General features: G+C 45.1%; 1 protein-coding gene across 3 annotated transcripts in view; it reads right to left on the bottom strand.

Annotated features, from left to right (window-relative positions):
* TM4SF19 (transmembrane 4 L six family member 19) overlaps positions 1-20,291 on the bottom strand; it is a 238,790-nt gene that overhangs the window by 30,118 nt on the left and 188,381 nt on the right. For all 3 annotated transcript variants that reach the window (XM_085636384.1, XM_085636387.1, XM_085636386.1), the window contains one exon: positions 8,423-8,612. In XM_085636384.1, the coding sequence (XP_085492510.1) occupies positions 8,423-8,612 (190 nt within the window). The remainder of the gene's footprint in view (positions 1-8,422; positions 8,613-20,291) is intronic.

Below are 20,291 nucleotides of genomic sequence, written 5' to 3'. Positions count from 1 at the left end.
ATTGACAACCTTTGCATCATTTGGAAGGGGTCAAGTACCTCAGCCACTAATTTTGTTGCCAAACTGAATATGGATAACCGCAATCTAATATTCACCCAGCCCATCAGAAACACCGCTATTGAGTACCTCGATTTTATAGTTGAAATTGTGGACAACAACATCCAGACCAAACTTTTCAGGAACAAACAAGACGACTGGAAACTGCCTTCTCCATGCCCGCAGTGGACATCCCAAGAATCTAAAATGGAGCATCCCTATTGGAGAGCTTCCCCGGGCTAAAAGGAATTGCAATAATAATGCTCAAAAGGTTCAAAGAAAGAGGGTATCCTGACTGGGTCCATAGGAAAGCCATTAATTATGCCAGTGTTCTCAAAGTACTCTCAAAAGAGACCAGTTATTGTTTTACAACACTACCAAAGATTCCGCTGATTCCGTTCCCAGACTCATACTGACATAGAACAATAGCTCCAAAAAGGTCAATCAGATTCTCAGCAAAAGCCATTTCTATCAGCAAGAATATATCACTATTTCAAATGTTGTGCCTCCATGAATCTCTCTTTATTTTATGACAAAACCGGTGAACCTAGTATTCATTCGCCATTCTCACTGTTATATTAACAGCAACGACATGAATAAACAAACATTGGCAAAGTCAATAGGTCTCGCCCATGTAAGTGCTATTGGCTTTACCAATATGTGTTAACCATGTTATACAACAGAGTGGCTGCTGTTCAGCATTTCTAAAAGTTAGTGCATAAGGAGAGTGATGTGAAGTGGAGTGTTGTTAAGTAGAGTGTTATGGAGTACAGTGGAGTGTAATGGAGAGGCATACAGAGTCATATTCTACTCCACTCTACGCAACCACCTCTAAACCACTCCAGTCTGCTTCACACCACTGTGTAATACTCTATGCCGCTCCACTCTGTAATTCTCCACTTCACTATTCCAATATACGCTACTCAAATCTAGGACACTACTCCAATCTACGCCCTTCCATTCTACGACACTCTCCCCCCCCCAACACTCTACGCAACACAACTCTACATTACTCAATGACAATCCACTTCACTACACGCTACATGACTCCTTGATTTGTCAGTGGGGAGGCAAACACATGTCCTGGGTGTAGGCCCTTTGGCCAACCACCATCAAGGCAGCCAACCACAGAATGAGTAGGGCATTTGGTTATGTATGGCGGGCCCCCTTCCCTTTTACTTAATTTTATGTCTCCATCGGATGGGGCCCCAGGCCTTTAGAGACTTGGGGAGGGTGAGCTGCATGGCCCCAATCCCCTTAAAAATATCCCATGCCCTGGGAGATGGGATCCCCATGGACAAAAGTGCCTTGTGGAGGGGGCTGCATGCCCATTTCCCATGAAAAAGACACTGGGCCACGAAGGATAGGGTCCCAAAGGCCGAAATTGGCCTGGGGAAGGGGGCTGCATGCCCCTCTCCCTAAATAAAACATTGGTTTACAGGGGATGGGGTCTCTGGTGCCAAAATCAGCCAGGTGAGAGGGGCTGCATGCGCCATCTCCCCCAATATATAGACTGCTCTTCCCCACAGGCCCTGCCCACCCTGGGTTTTTGTTTGTAAAAAATGTTGCCTGCCACCAATTCCTGGTTGAGGTGGTGGCAGCCAGTCATATCTCAGCTTAAGAAACCAAAACCCAAAAAGCATTCTTTCTGGACCTAGATCTAGTTTTCTGCCAAATTTGGTGGAAAACTCTTCAGCAGTTTGGCAGGAGCTGTGTCTAAAGTTCCTATGGGAAATTAATGGTAGTTCCAATAATAAACAGCAGTAAAGGACTGCACATTAGTGCTTGGAATGTCCAATATTGTATTTGCCATCATGGCATGATGTAAAGTGTCACATTCCAAATGGCAACCTTCGTATTCCTTTCTTTGTTGTTCCCATTGTAGGATAAATGCCTCCATGAATCATTAGTCCTTTGATATGCAGCAAAGGCCGGGCGTGCACTCTGTGGGGTTGGCTGCCCATGGAGGTTGGATACAGGGCCTGGCTGCAGGCCGAGCCTTGAATTCAACTCCCACCATGCAGACTTTTTGGCAGTGGGTTGGCTGTGCATATGGTAATAATATATTTCTTTACATAAAAAACTCGAAATTCATTCTCCCACCATGCACAGTTTTCTCATCAATAATTTCAATGCAAATGCTGCAATGATGTTATCAATGATGTCATGAGTGATGTAATAGGTGGGGTAATTAGCAGTCTATGGCGCAAGTTCTACTTACCTTAGGGCATGAGTTATAGTTTCCTGTGATAACTATAACTGGTGAATTTGAGTGGGTTTGTATGTTCCTGATCCTGACGCTAAGCACAAACAGGCAGTAGATATGCCCTTTACTGAGGAACTAACACCGGTTGGCACCTATAAATGTGCAACTACTGCTATTTTGATTATAAAAACTAAAATTTACAAGTTGGAGAAATTAATGAAAGCGGAAAAGAGCAAATGGTGGGAAGCAGTTTCACTACAGAAGTATATAGAGTATGACAGAATACCGAGGTATTTGAGGATTTTCACTGGTCCATCATATTACAATTCGTACCCCAAGATACACGAAGAGTGGGAACTGAATACCACAAATTGTTCCATAGTCATGATGTGTATTTGGGTGATGTATGCCTGGTCTGACAGAAAGAGACTATTGAAAGACATAGATTCTTTGACAACAGAAATAAGGGTGCAGGAATCAAAAGACATTTTTGCACAAAAAATAGCATCATCAACCAACGTCTCGGGAAAGTGGAAGAGGAAATAAAAGCTAAAAAAAACAACAGAAATTCCAAAGAGACCTAAAGGATTATCAGAAAGGGAGAATTTTTACAATTAGAAGGAAATTTGATCTTCTCAGAGATAAAATCAGAGGTGCTGCCAGAAGGTGATGCCTCTAGTAGTTGTACTTCCTTAACTTCTGAGAAACCTAAGACCAAGGTGACTTTTTTAGACAAATCACACATGCTCAGCATGAGCAGGGGCCTAATAAGAAACAAGAGAGACCAAACCAGAAGAAGAAGACGACGAGGTGGTGGAACAGGAGGAGACAGACATGTCGCGGAGGATGGAAACAAAGTCCCAGTGGGAAAAGGGGGAAAAACAAGGGAAATGAATAAACAGGACATCAGAAATGTGGTAAATTTGTCTGATAGACATTTCAATGATGATGAAAGGCCTGTGTTATCATATGGTTTATCATTTTGCCGCACAGCCCCCTTTAATTTCACTGACTGTCAGATTGACCTTTTCAATTTTATTAGGAAACTGAAAGTTAAGAAATGGAAACCTAAGGTATCATTACCCATGAATACTGTTGAAAAAGTAGGCTGACTGAATATCATGGATGTAGAATTACTTTTGACCCTTACTGAATTGGAACAGGAAGTTTCTAGCATGGGCAATCCTATTCTGAATTTAGCTCAGTTTGACATTACACTCGACACCTGCCCTCCTTCAGGTTTTCAACCTAGTCAGTCATAAATGGTTTTAAAAAAAACTGAGGTACAGAAGACTCTAGAAACAGTCTATATGTAATTAAGGCTCCCTGTTTTCCGTTTTTACTGATTGTTACAGATAAATACAGACAGAAAATATTCTTTGTCTTGTCTGTATTTATTTTTAAATGAGGACAAAAGCGAAAATTGGGTTGCTTTTTGAGTAATTCTAAATACAGTCTGCCATGACTGCCAGGCCAATAGATGTGTGGATAGATAGATAAGGGGGTTAAAAAAGAAAGGAATTTCAGTAAAGAGGCTTTAACAGCAGTAGAAATGCATAAGGTTGATACTGAAATTTGCATATTTTCATATAAGTGCACTGATTTATCTTCTGCAGGTGTTCACAGCACTGAAACCTGGCAGACATTCAAGCATGAGAGCATATTTATTGGTTAAATAAATGTGGATATATACTTATTTTACATTAATTTTTCCACAAAACCCAAAATAAATATGGATAAAAAGAGATAAAATTAGCAAAAAATAAATATGAATAAATACAGACAGAAATGGCAAAACAAATAAATACCACAAAACCGGGAGCCCTATATGTAATCTACCTGTCAGATTATGCAATGCCCTTTGCAGATTGGAAAGAGATGATAATATTGTGATCAAAGCATCTGATACTGGCGGCGCATTGTTGTACTCAATAGGGATATGTACCTCAAGGAAGGTCTGAGAAAACTGACTGATCAGAACTGTTATTCTATAGTTAGGAAAGCAGCTATTTCATTTGCAAATCAGAGATATTGGGATTCATTAGCAAATTATAGAGATCAATGCATCATAGAACTGGAGGAATAGATAAACCTGAAGTCCAATCATCCTGCTATACTATTATTATATCTTTTAGCCAAATGACACAAAGATACTCAGATCCTTCCAGGGATACCTATTGTTTCCTCTAAAGGATGTTTGCTTAGAATTACCTCCAGATACATCGATTTTTTTACTAAGACTTTTTGTAGTCACCCTTCCCTCTTACATTAAAGATACAGGAGATTTTTGGGAAAATTACTGAAGTGAAATGGGAAGGATTTGTTCTTGTCACTTTGGATGTCTCTAGCCTTTACACTTGTGTAGAACATGATAGCGGCATGTAGTCACTTCTTAAGAGCAAGATCTTTGTCATACTTGATGCATACAGAAATTCTACGTGACAGGATTCCTTTCTGCTTGACAAACAACTTCTTTATTTTTAATGACACTTGCTTCATGCCCAACACTGATGATAAGTTTGCAAGTCGTGTGGCTACTACTACAAAAAAATGTAGAAATTCTGCAGAGTGCTTGTAGAGAGGAGGTGTAAAAACAGAAAACCAGGCCTGATAAAAGTTTCAATAAAGCCTTTTCCATCCCAAGGAAGGATGCATTAAAGGATAAGAAGCATGTTCTACCATCCAACAAAACATAGTCTTCAGAGGTCTGACAAATGATGATTCCCACACTTTCCCTTTTCCACCAATCGGTATGACTATAATATTTAACCTAATGATTTTTGGTCTGATTCTACAGGGGAAAGATTTGGATAATTATGACTGTGGTACACATGATTGGTAAGAGGAAAGCGTGAAAGCAGATAATTTCTTCATTATTCCACTATTGCATGATCCCGCTCAAACATACTGACCTTTAAATCTATTGCCAGCAAAGCCTTAAAGGCAGTGTAAAATAGCCCACTTTACAAAGAGCCACCTAGTAAAAGAGGTGGAAGAGCATTAAATAAAGTTCCTGCCCAAAGATTAGATGCGCCAACCTGACAGACCAAGATGTTACATTTTGAAGTTCCCACTGCAGCTGCCCTACATCTTGATACGAACATAAAAAATTAGTATCTACAAATAATGCATGCCTTATAATCAATCAAGCAATCAAACGGAATTTATAGAGCCCTGCTAATCACCCACGTGGGTATCCAGGCGCTGAGAGCCTTGCTACTGAGGGTAGAATTAGTTGGATAGCCAGGTATTGAGTCCCCTTCTGAAGTACTGAAGGGAGGGTGAGGTCTGATGGTGGACGGGGAGGCTGTTCCAGGACTTCGCGTAGAGGTAGACAAAGAAGCGCCCTCCACTGTTGTTTGGGTGGATGCGGGGAGTGTGAGCAAGGGAGAGGGAGGCGGAACAAGGTGTCTGGAGGGTTGGGGGAAGCTCAGGCGGTTGTTGATGAGTGCTGTTCCTTGATTGTGCAGGGCTTTGTAGGCATGGGTCATCATCTTCCAAATGGCATCTATTGTGGACGGGGAGCCAGTGGAATATCTTGAGGTGTGAGGTAATGCATTGTGTTCTCAGAGGAAGATGTAGTATTTGGTGTCAAGGGCGTGTGGTATTTGGGGATGGTGTCGCAGAAACTGGGGCAAGGTCCTGGAGATCTGTAGGTGAGGGTGCCTCTGATCGTGGTTATAAGGCATAACTGCAATCAAATATAGGTCTGTAAGGAAGACAAAGGAAGGCTAAATATATAGGCCATGTGCCATGCCAAATCAAGCCAGTTTGCCATTCTTTTAGAAAATACCTCCACTTCCTTAGTCGAACATGACATCCCCTTTAATGCCTTTACCTGTGAAGAGTGGAGTCTTAAGTTCAGTCAGCAAAAAGCGAGCATCACTGAAGCAGCTTGTGATTGAAAGGGAGGTGAGAAGATGTCTGGGAGCAGAATGTTCACAAAACCTCTTTTGGTCCTTGTTTAACAATATCAAATATTATAGACGATCGTGACTGCCTATATTTACCTTTGGTTTATGTTACGAGTCCTTGTATAATTTTCTTAACTGAGACATCATAATCAAAAGACAATGGCCACGTGCTGCTACAGCTAAATTCTTTAGTTTTGGGTGTAGAAACTTTTAAAATTAAAAAGGCCAGAGTATTCTTAAAAGCCTTTTATGACTTTCCTAGTATAACCTTTTTACTTTCATGTATAAGATATGAACAGTGCTCAAACTTTAGCTGACCCCATTTAGAGCCTAATGGCTGATTTAGAGTTTGACAGACGGGTTACTCGGTCACAAAGATTACGAATATCCAGTCATCCTTAATACATACAAGTGCCATAGCATATAATGCACTTTTGATAAGGAAGACAGGATTTCTGTCACGTTTGTGACGAGTAACTCATCTGCCAACCTCTAAATTAGGCCCTAAATCTATATTAATCCTGCTTATAACATAAAAACATTATGAGCTTCCCTGTCTGTAAAGGAGATTTCCAGCAATTAACTTTGTCTCTGAGAAAATCACTACATTTTACCTGCTGTGGCTGAGTAATGCCAATTAATGCCCCAGGTGTACACAGAACCATCAGCATATGGCTCTGGGCCTCTCCAGGTGAGCATTTGCGGATAAAGGTTACTGTTGGGCCTAGAGCTAACTTTTAAGCGATGACAGCTAGAAAATAATGCCATTGAATCCACTATATAGTCATCTTGAATGACACATTGATATAATTACAGGGTCACTTTGAAATAAAATTCGACATTTAAGGACCTCATGTTCATTGGGAGCATTGCCGTTATCATCCGTAATTCCAACTTCCCCACCGTTGTGGAGCTGGTGACTAGTTAGTACGGCCAAATGCTGTTAAACTAAACCACAATATAATCATTTATAGATCCCATCATTAAATTCACCTATTGCCAGGCTCTCATATTTGCTATACTCAGCTAACAATTGAAAAAAATTAGTCAACTTGTTTCTTTACATCTTGATGACGTGAAGGTTCAATGTTTAACAATGGAGATATGACAGGTAAAAAAGAAGGTCACTCCCTAATAAAAGTACCTAAACCAGTGTCAGGGATTCAGGGAAGAGTGAGCTCTTATAATTAGGTTCTGCTAACATCAGGCTGCCAGATGGGCAGACCTACTTCCTCAGTATTGCTGGGATGGCACAGAAAATTCTAAAATTCCAAGTTTGACAGAAAACTATAATTTTCACCCTGATGATATGGGTAGCAGTGCCCAGCTATTGGGGTTTTCCCTATCTAGAAAAAAAGTGATATTTTGCTTTACAGCAACAATGACAATTGCATACCGCTAGCATCATCCTTCTTTTCTCTAAAAATAAACCTGCTGACATCTCTTAAAAGCATTAAAAGCAATATTGTGAAAAACATCCTCTAACCAAAGTACATATGTATTTTATGTGGTATTTGCATAGTGCAAGCCAAGCAGAAAGGTGGGGCATGCCCAGATTGTGATCCATGGTTCTTAGTATTCCTTTCATTACACCTGAGACAACCAATGTCAAGAGAGCAGAGGGAATATCTTTGCTGCCTAGGTCACCAATGGGATTGGTTTTCTTAATATGAAAGACTATCTACCTGATTATGAGTGCCCGGGAGTGTGGTGTGCTATTTATCATACCCAATAACATCAGGTATCCAGGGATTGGAATTAATTGGTTGTGATAAACAGCACCTATAATAAAAGGCCTTCCAAGAAAAGTAGGGACTAACATATATTTCCAGACACAAATCTTCATGTTCAGGTATGTATCAGGCCTTTTTCACAAGCTGAATGTCATCTGGCTCGATCTTCTGAAATGCAACTGGTAACATTTCAGGGGTGCTACCCGATTGCGAACCATGCAGGAGATTTTCACAAGGAATCACACTTGTTTTGGGTGAAAGACCTTGCCTGGTGGGTAAAGTGGAAAAAGCACATTTAGTTCTCACTCCAAAAGCGCGAGCACTGATCTGCCTAGAAGTGGATAAATAAACTTTCATATTGTGAAAAAGCATTCAAAAATAAAAATAAGATATGAGCTATTTTAAACACCACATCCGGGTACCATGAATGAATAGAGCATAAATAAGGTACGCCTAGCACTTGGCAGGCTTAGCAAATATAGGGTACTTTTACAGGAGTAAGAATTAAGTGGGCCATAAGGATTCGCTCTTACCTTATCATGATCGCACAAGCCACAGAAGCAACCAAAGAGACTATTGATGATCTGGATAGCAGACAGCAGGCTCTGGAGTGCACCCGCTATGCAGAGGATGGAGAAAAATCCTACATTCCATGGGACAATCTGCTGTGGCTCCAGGCAAACCGAGTCCCAGAGTTTGTGGTCAAACAGGTAATGGGGAGAACTAAAAAGGTGAAAGACAGTGTTTGAGTTGGTAAAGCTAGAACCTGTGGCTATGTTGGTCATGGTTCACTGTAAAAGTATGATAGTTGCTATGGTGAGGTTGAAGATGATCAACAGTGTGGATAAACACATTTTGTCAGCATAATACTATTAGCACCCTTCCATTGAAAACATAAGAAGTGCAGCTGGAGCTGCATCTTACCTGAAAGATAGATTGGAAAAAACACAGATCAATTCTCCTGCAGCATTCCTTTTGCCTCCTTTGAAGCAACCAGTTGAAACATGGCTGTCTGGATAAAATGCTTGTCTTCTACCTTACCTGAAAGATAGGCTGAAATAAAACCAGCTCCATTCTCCTGCTATGCTCCTTTTGCCTCTTATGAAGCCCCCAGACAAGCTACAGCTGTCAGGGCTCCTCCCTTGCTTTTGCTGAGAGAGAAGCCCAATCTGCCAAAAAAGTAGAAAAACAAAGTTTTTCCTAAGAGCTGTGTACTGTTGCGCCAGTGACGTAACTGGTCGGGGGTGGATAGACCACAGAGTGCAGCCAGGGGGGTTTCCAAGTTGTTCCTTGCGGTGCAGGTGTATATGGTATAGCCTGGGGCATGTGTGCTATAGTTAATGAAGTTGTGTCCAGGCAGGCAAGGTCTTTAGAGAGAGACCACCTGTGATGGAACTGGTTGACACACACCCTGTCTCTGTGTCCCATTTGTCCTAGGCCCCGACACGTGGTAAGCCACTTCACTGCTACCTGAAGAAGCAGTATTGACCAGTGGGTTGGTGAAGCCCTCCGACACAACAATTGGCGATTAGGATGGTCAAGTCCTCCGTCCATGTCATCTGTCTTCGATGTGCCCCCTTGTGCGGTGGTCGCGTGCTCTGCAAGGGGGTGTGCTATTCGTGCCGTGTGGCACGGTTTTTGCGAGAAACAGTGCATGACCACTGCTAAGTGCACCCTGTGCTGAAGGAACAACACGCCTGCATGAGCGGTGCTGAGAAGTTTGCGCCTGCTGTTTTCTGAGTACATGAGGTGCACCCCAAGGTATGGGGCTAGACAGCGCAGACCTGGTGGAAGGAGCGCTGCAGGGAGCAGCTGGCATGCTCCTGTGCAATCAGGGCCAAGAGGCAGGGGCACGGTGTCAGCTCCTGCTCAAGTGCCTATCAGCTGTTCAATGGTGCTGCCCCAGACATCCAGACTCCCAGGGGCCCTTTTGATGCACAGTACTGCTTTTCAAGTTTTCAGGTTGACCTGCACAGCAGTAAGGTGAGTCAACCCCTGCAAGCCTTGCATAGGCTGTTCCAGAATTTGGCCCCCCAGAGGCAGAAGGCTTAATAACTGTGTTCCCCTTCCCAAAGGGCAGCCTACAGATGCCAAAGTCTCGCTTGGTGTAGTTCCCCCAGAGGAAGGGAGAAGATCCCAGTCTGACCTCTGTGCCACTCATCCACACTTCAATGCAGAGCACGTTGATCATTATGAACATTCCCACCATTGAGCCATTCTTCTTAGAAGGTGCTCCATCTGTGCAAGTGTCCAGGTGGAGAGAGTGGAGCTATACTTTTAAGGGATTGAGGTGGATGCCAACAGAAATGATACTACACCTGGGAGGCAAGGCCATTCACAGAATCTCTAAGACAACCATGGAACTGACCCCAAAAACACACGCAACCCTCATAAGAGCGCGCAATGCTTTTTTCAAGCCTATGGCTAAACAGGACTATGAAAAATGTGATTAATCTTTTGTCAGGCCAGGCAACAAAAAGAAGAGTCCATTGATGTGTTTTACACGAGGCTTAAAGACTTAACGAGAATGTGTGATTTTGCCAACAAAGGGGGAGAAATACGAGATCAGATAATTCAAGGATGCGCATCAGCAAAGCTTAACAAACGCATCCCACAAGATTTCAACAACTCCCTTGCGGACATTTTGACCATGGGCAGAACCAAGGAACTGCCCAAAGCCTATGCTTCTCATATGGAAGCTGCCCTCCAAAAGACTACAAAATCCAAACCTGTCAACACCATCATACCTTCACTGACACAAAGGAAACCCAAAGAAGAAGGATCATCACCAAGACCTTTTGGGTATTGCGGCCAACCCATGCACCGCCTAACCAACAGCCCCTCAAAAGGAAAGAAGAGTGCAGGGTGTGGAAAATACAAACACTTTGCAAAAGAATGTCACCCCAGCAAAGGGAAAGCAAGTCTCTCCACTGTTAATACTGTGTCCGAAACACACAAACAGAACAGCATCATGGATGATAATGAAGATGCCGAGCACACAGTTTACTCCGTGTTCGTGACCGAGATGGCAATGCAATCTCAATGACACTCAGAACAATGCCTGATACAAGTGGGAGTACACTCTGTACCAGCCACTGTGGACCCTGGAGCATCCTTCAACCTACTATCTACAGACGCCTACCAGATGCTACAACCTCTATAGTACATCCAGAAAATGTCGATCAGAGTCTTGGCATACGGGCAGAGTAAGACCCTCATCATCAGAGGGAAGTTCTGAATGTTCATCACTAATGGGTCCCAATCCCTCGATTCTTTTGTCTCTGTTAACGCGGAGGGTCATGGCGTACTGCTGGGGTGATGCATGGTGGAAGCACTTGGAATTATCAGATTTGCCTTTGGAGTTTATCAGGAAGGAGTTTCACACATTTTAGGAGAATTCCCTGAAGTGTTTGAAGGCTTCCGGTGTTTGAAAGGCAAAGAAATAAAACTCCATATTGACCGATCTGTTCAGCCGCTAGCCATGCAACACCAGAGAACCTCCTACCATATGGGCCTCAGGTTGACAAAGAGCTGGAAAAGCAGGAAGTTGTCCGGATATTAGAAAATATATCGGCACCCACCCCGTCGATGTCCCCCATTGTGGTGACCGAAAAGCCAAAGCAACAGGGTGTGGTACACATATGTATAGACATGAGGCTCCCAAATGTGGGGATCAAAAGGGAACACCATTTTAACCCCCCCATTGACGACGTGATTGGGGAGCTGAGTGGAGAGTGCTGGTTTTCAAAGGTAGACCTCAGATCTGGCTACCATTAACTCACCCTAGCAGAGGAGTCAAGATAAATTATGACATTCTCAACCCACGTGGGTTTGTGGCAATACCAACTATTGAACTTTGGCATCTCTAGCACCGCAGAGGTTTTTGAGAACATGATACGAGAACTTCTGGTGGGACTGCCGGGAGTAGTGAATGTCAGTGATGACATCTTGTTGAATGCGAAATCTGTCTCAGAGCACAATGATTGGCTGCAGATTGTCCTCGTATGGATAAGAGACTCAGGACTCACTCTTCACCATAGAAAAATGTAGCTGCTCAAGCAATGATTAAACTTCTTTGGATATACTTTCTCATCAGATGGGGTGGTGCCTGATCCTAAAAATATACACAACATCAAAGATGCAGTCCCACCTGCCATGATGTCCGAGACCCGTAGCTTTCTGTGCATGGTCCATTATTGTGGTTGTCTGTACAGGATCTGACCACCTTGATGAAACCTCAGCTGGAACTCACCAAGTCAGCAACTCTGTGGCACTATGAAGAAGGACAAGAATGTGCTTTCCTTGCCACCAAAGCAGATCTTTTGGCCGACATCACTGTAATGATCCAGAGCAGGAAACTTGCATTGCGGTTGATGCCAGTCTGAAAGGACTAGAAGTGGTGCTGATAGAGAGACCTGATAATGGTGAATGGACACGAGTAGCGTTTGCAAGCCAGTCCTTTGCGGAGATAGAGCAGCCATACTCTCAAATTGAGAAGGAAGCAACTGCAATACACCAGGGTGGCGGCACTTCCATCTGTATGTTTATGGCCAACGGTTTGTGGTCACCACCGGTCACAACCCCTCGGTCCACTCTTCAGAGGGAATGCATCAAAGCCACCACCTCAAATTGAAAAATGGATGCTTCAGCTCCAGAAATACAATTGGCAGGTGGAATATCAGCTAGGCACAACCAACCCGGCCCATTACCTGTTGAGGCATCTCTAAGCAGCCACCCCGAAAGAGGAGGAAGAAGCTAACGAAACCAAAGAATACGTGGGGTACATAGTCAACCGTTCCCACCCTCTGCCAATCTCTAAGGAACAGATACAACAAACCATAACTCATGACGAATGCCTGGAAAGAGTGCTGTAAGCAACCTGGAGCAGCCAGTGGTATTGTTTAAAGAAACACAGCGCACCTCAGAGGCCAACACAGTCTCTACCATGTATGTCATTATCTAGCTGCTGAGCAAGATGGTTGTCTCTTGCGCGGGCATCAGCTAGAAATTCCTGCAAGCCTCAAAAATCAGATCATGCAGCTCGCCCACACTGGCCACCAGGGGGTGGCTAAGACCAAGAATTAGCTGTGCACAAAAGTGTGGGTACCGCTCATGGATGCGTATGTGGTGCACCGTTTATGCGGCAGGTGGTGCAAGACTCGGTTCGTCATCACCCTGAGTGGCTCCCCAGTCCAGTGGATGATCAGCTTGTCCTGACCAAACATCGAGTTGCCAATGCCTGAGCCAGTTGGCGCTGCCATGCCAAACAATACCTCCTCAAGGTAGGAAATTTAGTCTCAGTGAAAAACCCATTCCCAGGCAGCAAATTCAGACTCCCCTTTGAACACCATCCATGGACTATTACCCATATTCATGGTACCAAAGTAACTGCTCAACGAGGTGACAAGGAAGTGTCAAGGAACATTTTGTAGTTTAAAAAATTCTATTTGTCATGCCCTTCGAGTCCCCATGATGAAGTGACTGATACTTACCTGGGTGATACCGAAGAAACTTCCATACTAGATAGCCCGTCCAGCACCTCTCCTGAGTGAGTGAGGGGAGAGATAAGAATGCTCAAGGTGATGGTGCTATAGAGAGAGTGAGCTGTGAGCCTCCATGAGGCCTGTGGGTCACAGGAGGTATAATTTGAGAAGTAATCCAGCACCCTACTCTCGTTTTAGAGATTATGCTGTGTAAGCATCTGTCCTGGTGCTCCAGGTAACTTTCCGTTTTCTATACTGTGTCATCACGGAACTGTTGTTGTGTTGGCTGCTGTTTGATGACTTCAATATCAGGGCCTGGGGACTGGAAAACTGCTAATGTGAAAGGCTGTATTTGCCGATATTTTAAAATAAGGGAGGAATGTAGTGCCGTGCCAGTGGCATAACTGGCGTGAGGGTGGATAGACTGCAGAGTGCAGCTGCTGGGGTGTTCCCAAGTTGTTGCCTGAGATGAGGTGAATATGGTACGGCCCGAGGTCACATGGGGCATAGCTAATAAAGTTGTGTCAAGGCGGGCAGGGTGTTTAAAGGGACCACCTACGCTAGGATTGATTCACACACACCCTGTCTGTGTCCCGTTTGCCTTAGGCCCCTAAAACTGGTAGGCCACTGCACTGCTGTCCACAGAATCGCCACTGAGCAGTGGGGTCGGTGAAGCCCCACGACACACCACCATGTTTCAATTGGTAGCCTAAGACCAGGCCGGAGGGCGCAACAGGCGTGTCACGACGTACCTGGAAGTCCCATGACAGATGAGGACGATGACGATCTATTCCCCTCTTACGTGTCTCCTCTTCTCTATTTTCAGTCCCCACCCGATGAGAGCACGCAAGACCAACACTGTACCTTTAATGAAAAGCATTTCCTGGATGCACGAGCAACCAAGTGACCTGGACACGAGAACCAATCAGGAGCCCTACAGAGACCGCGACTACCTTGTTAGGCAGCTTATCCTTCACTGACGTGGGCAATGACTGGAGACTGAAGAAGAACTCTGAGAGCGACGCCCAGGAGAGCTGCGAGAACGCTTAGTCAGCCGAAGAAATACCCGAGAACCGATAAGAAGACCGTCTACAGACCCGACTTCAGCACCGCCCAGCTTAGAAGGGAGCCGGACCCCGTTTGGCACTATGAGCTGTCCCGCCACGCTCCAGTAAGAGTGTGGCTATCTGAGATACGTGCTTGTTTCAGCAGTTTATTTCGAGCAGGCGCCGGGGGCAATGATACCTCTCTGGTTAAGAAGGGAGGGGACAACCAATAGCGCTGCGTACAGGAGGGCGCCGGTATAGCTCTGCAACAGGGAAGCTAGGCAGGCCCCGTACAACCCTCCCATATAGCTCGACCCTGGTGGTGGTTCGAACGGGTGTTTTGTGAACCTCCCTTCACCCCAAAATTCCCTACAATCCTCCAAACAATAGGACATAATCCTCATAAGGTCATTCTCTTCTTTCCCTGAAGGTCATCCCTGAGGGAGGACATCAAAAAGGACCAACCTCTGATGACCCTTACTCGAGAAGAAGGAGAAGAACCTTGTCTGTGTTCCCTTATTGAAAATAAAATCAAGCTCCAAAGAGTAAAGAGCCTTTACTGTCGTTTCTCAAGTGCCACATATGGTGGAGAATGCGGGCATTTGCTCCATAGACACTCAGTATGGAGAACCTGATTCAACAGTTAATACATAACCAGGAGAAGCTAGAATGGGCACTGGAGAGGCAGATGACGTCCGCCCAAGCGGATAGGGAGCTGTTTAAGGACTCGATGGCCCGCCAGGTGGACTGCATTCAAAAAGTGGCTGTCAACCAGCATCAATTGACTTCACAGTTATACACATGACCAGGAGCCCAGTCAGGAAGTCCCAATGTGGTCCTACAAAAATACATCCGGGCCAGGACCCGGATGCATTTTTACTAAACTTCGGGAGAGCCGCCAGGGCCTCCGGATGGCCAGAACCGAAGTGGCCTTTTTGTTGGCTCCTCTGTTAACAGGGGAGGCGCAAGCAGCTTGTCAGGTTGCCAATTCTACCGGGAACACCCCTCATTATGAAATAAAGGACATCATATTGAACCACCTCGGGATGGACCAAGAGGCCTATAGGGTGAAGTTTAGGAAGGAAAGAGGTGCTCCACGGGACAATCCAAAGACACTGTTTTACAAATTAAAGTCCACTGCAGACAAATGGCTCAAACCACAAGAAAACACCAAGGAGATTATGTCCCTTATATATCTGGAGCAATATCTGGAGACCCTCCCCTTTTCCACTCAACGCTGGTTGAGACAGCATACACACCTCACCCTGGAGCAAGCCGTAAAGATGGTTACCACCTTTGCTAGAGCACACCCCGATCCCTCCCCTGGGACACCGAAAAAACCTCCCGCCCCATAACCAGACCCTCTAGAACCGAAAAGAAACAACCCAAACCTATACCGGAGCCTCCGAGAGTTAGAGGACCTAGAGCTGAGGCCTTACCAACAAAAGGACCCCAATGCTTTGACTGTGGGGGATGGGGGCACATAGCCCCATTCTGTCCCCACAAGAAAAACGGAGAAGAACCGATTGACGTCAGTTTCCTACTTAGGCTTGTCCTCTATACCGAAGAACTGGGTTCCTGTTTCTATGTAAGTCTGTTAGTAAATGCGGACCCCATAAAAACCCTGTTGGATTCCGGTTGGCGGCAATCTGTTCTTCTAGCCTCCTTAATAAAACAGCCTCAAATTCTGGTGGGGGAGAACGTACCCATACACTGTGTCCATGGGGACATAAAGACCTATCCTGTAGCCCAGGTACCTATTCACATACCAGGCGGAGAGGACATACTGACTAGATTAGGCGTCCCACCAAACCTCCAAGAAAAGCTAATCCTGGGACCAGACAACCCAATGTTCCTGAATCTCCTTAGAGGAAAAGTAGTACTCAGTAATGAACAAACACCCGGAGCAACAACCGTTATCACTCAGGCTCGGTTGCTTTCAGAAAAATGTTTTAGATATGCCCAGACTCATGACCCCACGCTCCAAGCAGCCTGGAACCAAGCTAAAAGTACCCCCTCTACCCAACACCCTACGTACCCTTTTTTTCACATTAAAAATGATCACTTGTATAGAACAGGAAAATCCAGAGATCCCCCTCAGTTACTAGTGCCTCAAACCTTTAGGGACCAAGTTCTTTTCTTTGCACACTCCCACATGCTGGCCGGACATAGGGGAGCCCAGAAAACCATCCAAACAATTGTACAACAGCTTTACTGGCCCGGTATATTTGCCCACGTAACCAAGTTCTGCCAGGAGTGTGATGTATGCCAAAGGAAGAACCCCTATAGACCTCCCCCTGTCCCTCTGTCCCCCTACAACCTCTTCCAATATTTGGGAAACTGTTCGAGAGAGTCAGGATTGACCTTATAGGTCCATTACCAAAGTCCAAGAGAGGTAACCTACATGCGTTGGTTGTAATCAATTATGCAACCCGATACCCTGAAGCCGTTCCGCTAAGGGCCCCTACTACCACAAACATTAGTGATAAGCTGGTTGAAATGTTCTCTTGAGTAGGCTCCCAAAGGAAATTCTAATGGACCAGTGTACCCCATTCGTTTCACCCCTGATGCAAATCCTTGAGTATCTAACACATAAAGACCACTGTGTACCATCCACAGACAAATGGCTTGTGTGAAAGATACAATGCCACATTCAAACTGACACTAAAAAAGATGTTAACAGTAGAGGGGAAAGACTGGGATATGCTCCTTCCCCTTGCTCTCTTTGTCATCCGAAGCCAAGTACAGAGCAGCCTGGGTTGCTCCCCATTTGAACATCTCTATGGGAGACGGCCCGCACGCTGTTAGATATGACAAAGGAGGCCTGGGAAAACGAGACACCTGATGAGACCAAGTCCTTCCTTGACTACACCCAGAGTTTACGTACTCGAATTTTCAAGCTGCGAGAGTTCGCAGATGCCAATCTCGAAAAGCCCAAATAAGACAACAAACCTTTTATGACAAGGGAAAACAGTGGCATCACCTAAATGTATACGACTGGGTCCTGGTGTTATTACCCTTCTCCCTGTCCAAAACCCGACCAAAGTGGAAGGGTCCCTATGAGATCATCAAAAAAATAGGTCTGACTACATATCTGCTACAAATCTCGCCCAGAAAAACCCAGATGTACCACATGAATGTACTAAAAAAAATGACTAGGCTAGCCGCCTTGTACTCTCAAACCAGACAACGTATACCTCCACTCTCGATCAGCTAGTTGTTAACAAAAGTTTATCAGAAGCCCAGATGACTTCCCTACAAGATGTTCTAGCTCCCTTCTCCTCCCTCTTTTCAGATCTCCCGGGGAGAACCACTCTAATAGAACACTATCATCACCCCACCCAAGAAGGTTGTGAAACAACGACCGTATCGTATCCCGGCCGCCAGACGGGAAGCCATAAAGGCGGAGATAGAAAACATGCCGGAAATGGGAGTCATTATACCATCTCAAAGTAACTGGTCCTCCCTGATTGTTTTTGTACCCAAACCGTACGGATCAGTCCAGCTTTGTATCGACTTCAGGGCTGTCAATGCCATATCAAAGTTTGAGTCCTACCCTCTCCCTCGAGTGGACAAACTCATCGAGAACAAAGGGAAAGCCCAATACATCACTACACTCAACCTCACGAAAGGCTACTGACAGGTTCCCCTACGACCACAAGACCAAGAGAAAAACGCATTTTCTACCCCAACCGGGTTATACGAATTTACATTGTTACCCTTTGGCTTACACTTTACCCCGCAACATTCCAGAGGCTCATGAATAGGGTACTCCACGGACATCAAGCCTATTCATCCGCCTATCTGGATGACATTGTGATTTATAGCTGCATATGGGGCAATCATCTATCCCATTGTCAGACGGTCTTTCAGGCCCTTAAAACAGCAGGCCTGCACGTGAACTCAATAATATCCCAGGTGGGCTTCCAGAAAGTCAGGTATCTGGGTTACCTCCAAGGGAATGGGCTTATCGAACCGCAACAAAAAAAGATAAAAGCTATCTCCGATACCCCCTTTCCAACTATCAAAAGAGAGGTCAGTACTTTCTTGGGTCTACTGGGTTATTATGGATGATTTATCCCCAGATATTCGGAAATAGCAACACCACTGACAGATCTTTTGAAGAAGCAGGCGAAACCTAAAGACCTCCTAAACCCCTCATCCCAGGCCATGCATGCCTTCTAAGACCTGAAAAAGGCCATCACCTCCAGTCCCATCCTAGTATCGCCCAATTTTTCTGAAACATTCATTGTACAGATGGATGCCTCGGATCACGGGTTGGGTGCCGTTCTCTCATAGGTGTCTGCCAACGGTACCGAAAACCCTGTAATATTCATCAGTCGCAAGCTGTAATATTCATCAGTCGCAAGCTGTTTTCTCGTGAACAGAGATACCCAGTGATCGAGAAAGAGTGTCTCGCCATTAAGTGGGTGGTCAATAAATTGCGTTACTACCTGGAGGGCTCCTGTTTTATCCTGTACACGGACCATGCTCCCCTGCAATGGTTGAGCCACAACAAGGGGAACAATCCTCGAGGTTTGAGTTGGTTTTTGTCCCTTCAACCCTTTTCTTTTGAGGTGAAGCATCGTAAGGGGGTCTTTAACGGGAATGCAGACTTTCTTTCTCGTTGTCTTTTGCTCCCCGATCGGAATCAGTCTTGGGAAGGGGTGTGTCACTACGTACCTGGAAGTCCCATCACAGACGAGGATGATGACGATCTATTCCCCTCTTAAGTGTCTCCTCTTCTCTATTTTCAGTCCCCACCTGACGCAAGCACGCAAGACCAACACTAGACCTTTAATGAAGAGCATTTCCTGGATGCACGAGCAACCCATGTGACCTGGATACGAGAACCAAACAGGAGCCCAACAGAGACCACGACCACCTCGATAGGCGGCCTATTCCTCACTGACGTGGGCAACGACTGGAGACTGAAGGAGGACTCCTAGAGCAACGACCAGGAGCGCTGCGAGAACGGTTCGTCAGCCAAAGAAATCCCCTAGAACCGAAGAGAAGACCGGCGGGAGACCGTCTATGGACCGGACTTCAGCACCGCGCAGCCAAGAAGGGGGCCGGACCCCGTTCGGCACTACGAGCTGTCCCGTCACTGTCCAGGAGGAGTGCGGCTATCTGAGGTACGTGCTCATTTAAGCAGTTTTGCCGGGGGAAATAACACCTCTCCGGTTAAGTAAGGAGGGGATAACCAATAGCGCTGCGTACAGCGCGACCCCGGATGGTGGTTTGAACGTGTTTTTTGTGAACCTCCCTTCACCCCCAAATTCCCTACAACTCTCCAAACAATTGGACATCATCCTCATAGGGTCATTCTCTTCTTTCCCTGAGGGTTATCCCTGACTGAGGACATCAAAAAGAACCAACACCTGCGGACCTTTATTCGAGAAGAAGAAGGAGACGAACCTTGTCTGTGTACCCTTATAGAAAACAAAAACAAGTTCTAAAGAGTAAAGAGCCTCTACTGTCGTTTCTCAAGTGCCACAACGAGATTTTTCTTTTTTTTACCTATCTTGCTGTTAAGGCACAGCTCCTTCTCCCACAAGCCCTCTCAAGGCACACAGCTCACCTGTAGAACACTGCAAGTTGGCAGCACACAATGCTTCTTTGTCGGTCTGTACAGTAGCCATAGCTCGCAAAATGTGCATGCTGATTCACGTTCTCAACCTTCTATCCAATATGTTAAAATAATAATAATGATGATAAATCTTGGGAGGTGATGCGGGGCACATTTTCCGGCTCACTGCCTTAAAAAAGTGTTTCAGAAGAGGACTGAACACTCTTGCTAGAAAATGCCTTGCAGGAAAGACGTTGGACCAAGAGGGCCCGGAGTACTATGATCTGAATAGGTTGAATAATTT

The sequence above is a fragment of the Triturus cristatus genome, chromosome 11, assembly GCF_964204655.1.
Source record: "Triturus cristatus chromosome 11, aTriCri1.1, whole genome shotgun sequence".
Taxonomy (NCBI): domain Eukaryota; kingdom Metazoa; phylum Chordata; class Amphibia; order Caudata; family Salamandridae; genus Triturus; species Triturus cristatus.
This window is presented reverse-complemented; position numbering and strand designations above follow the sequence as displayed.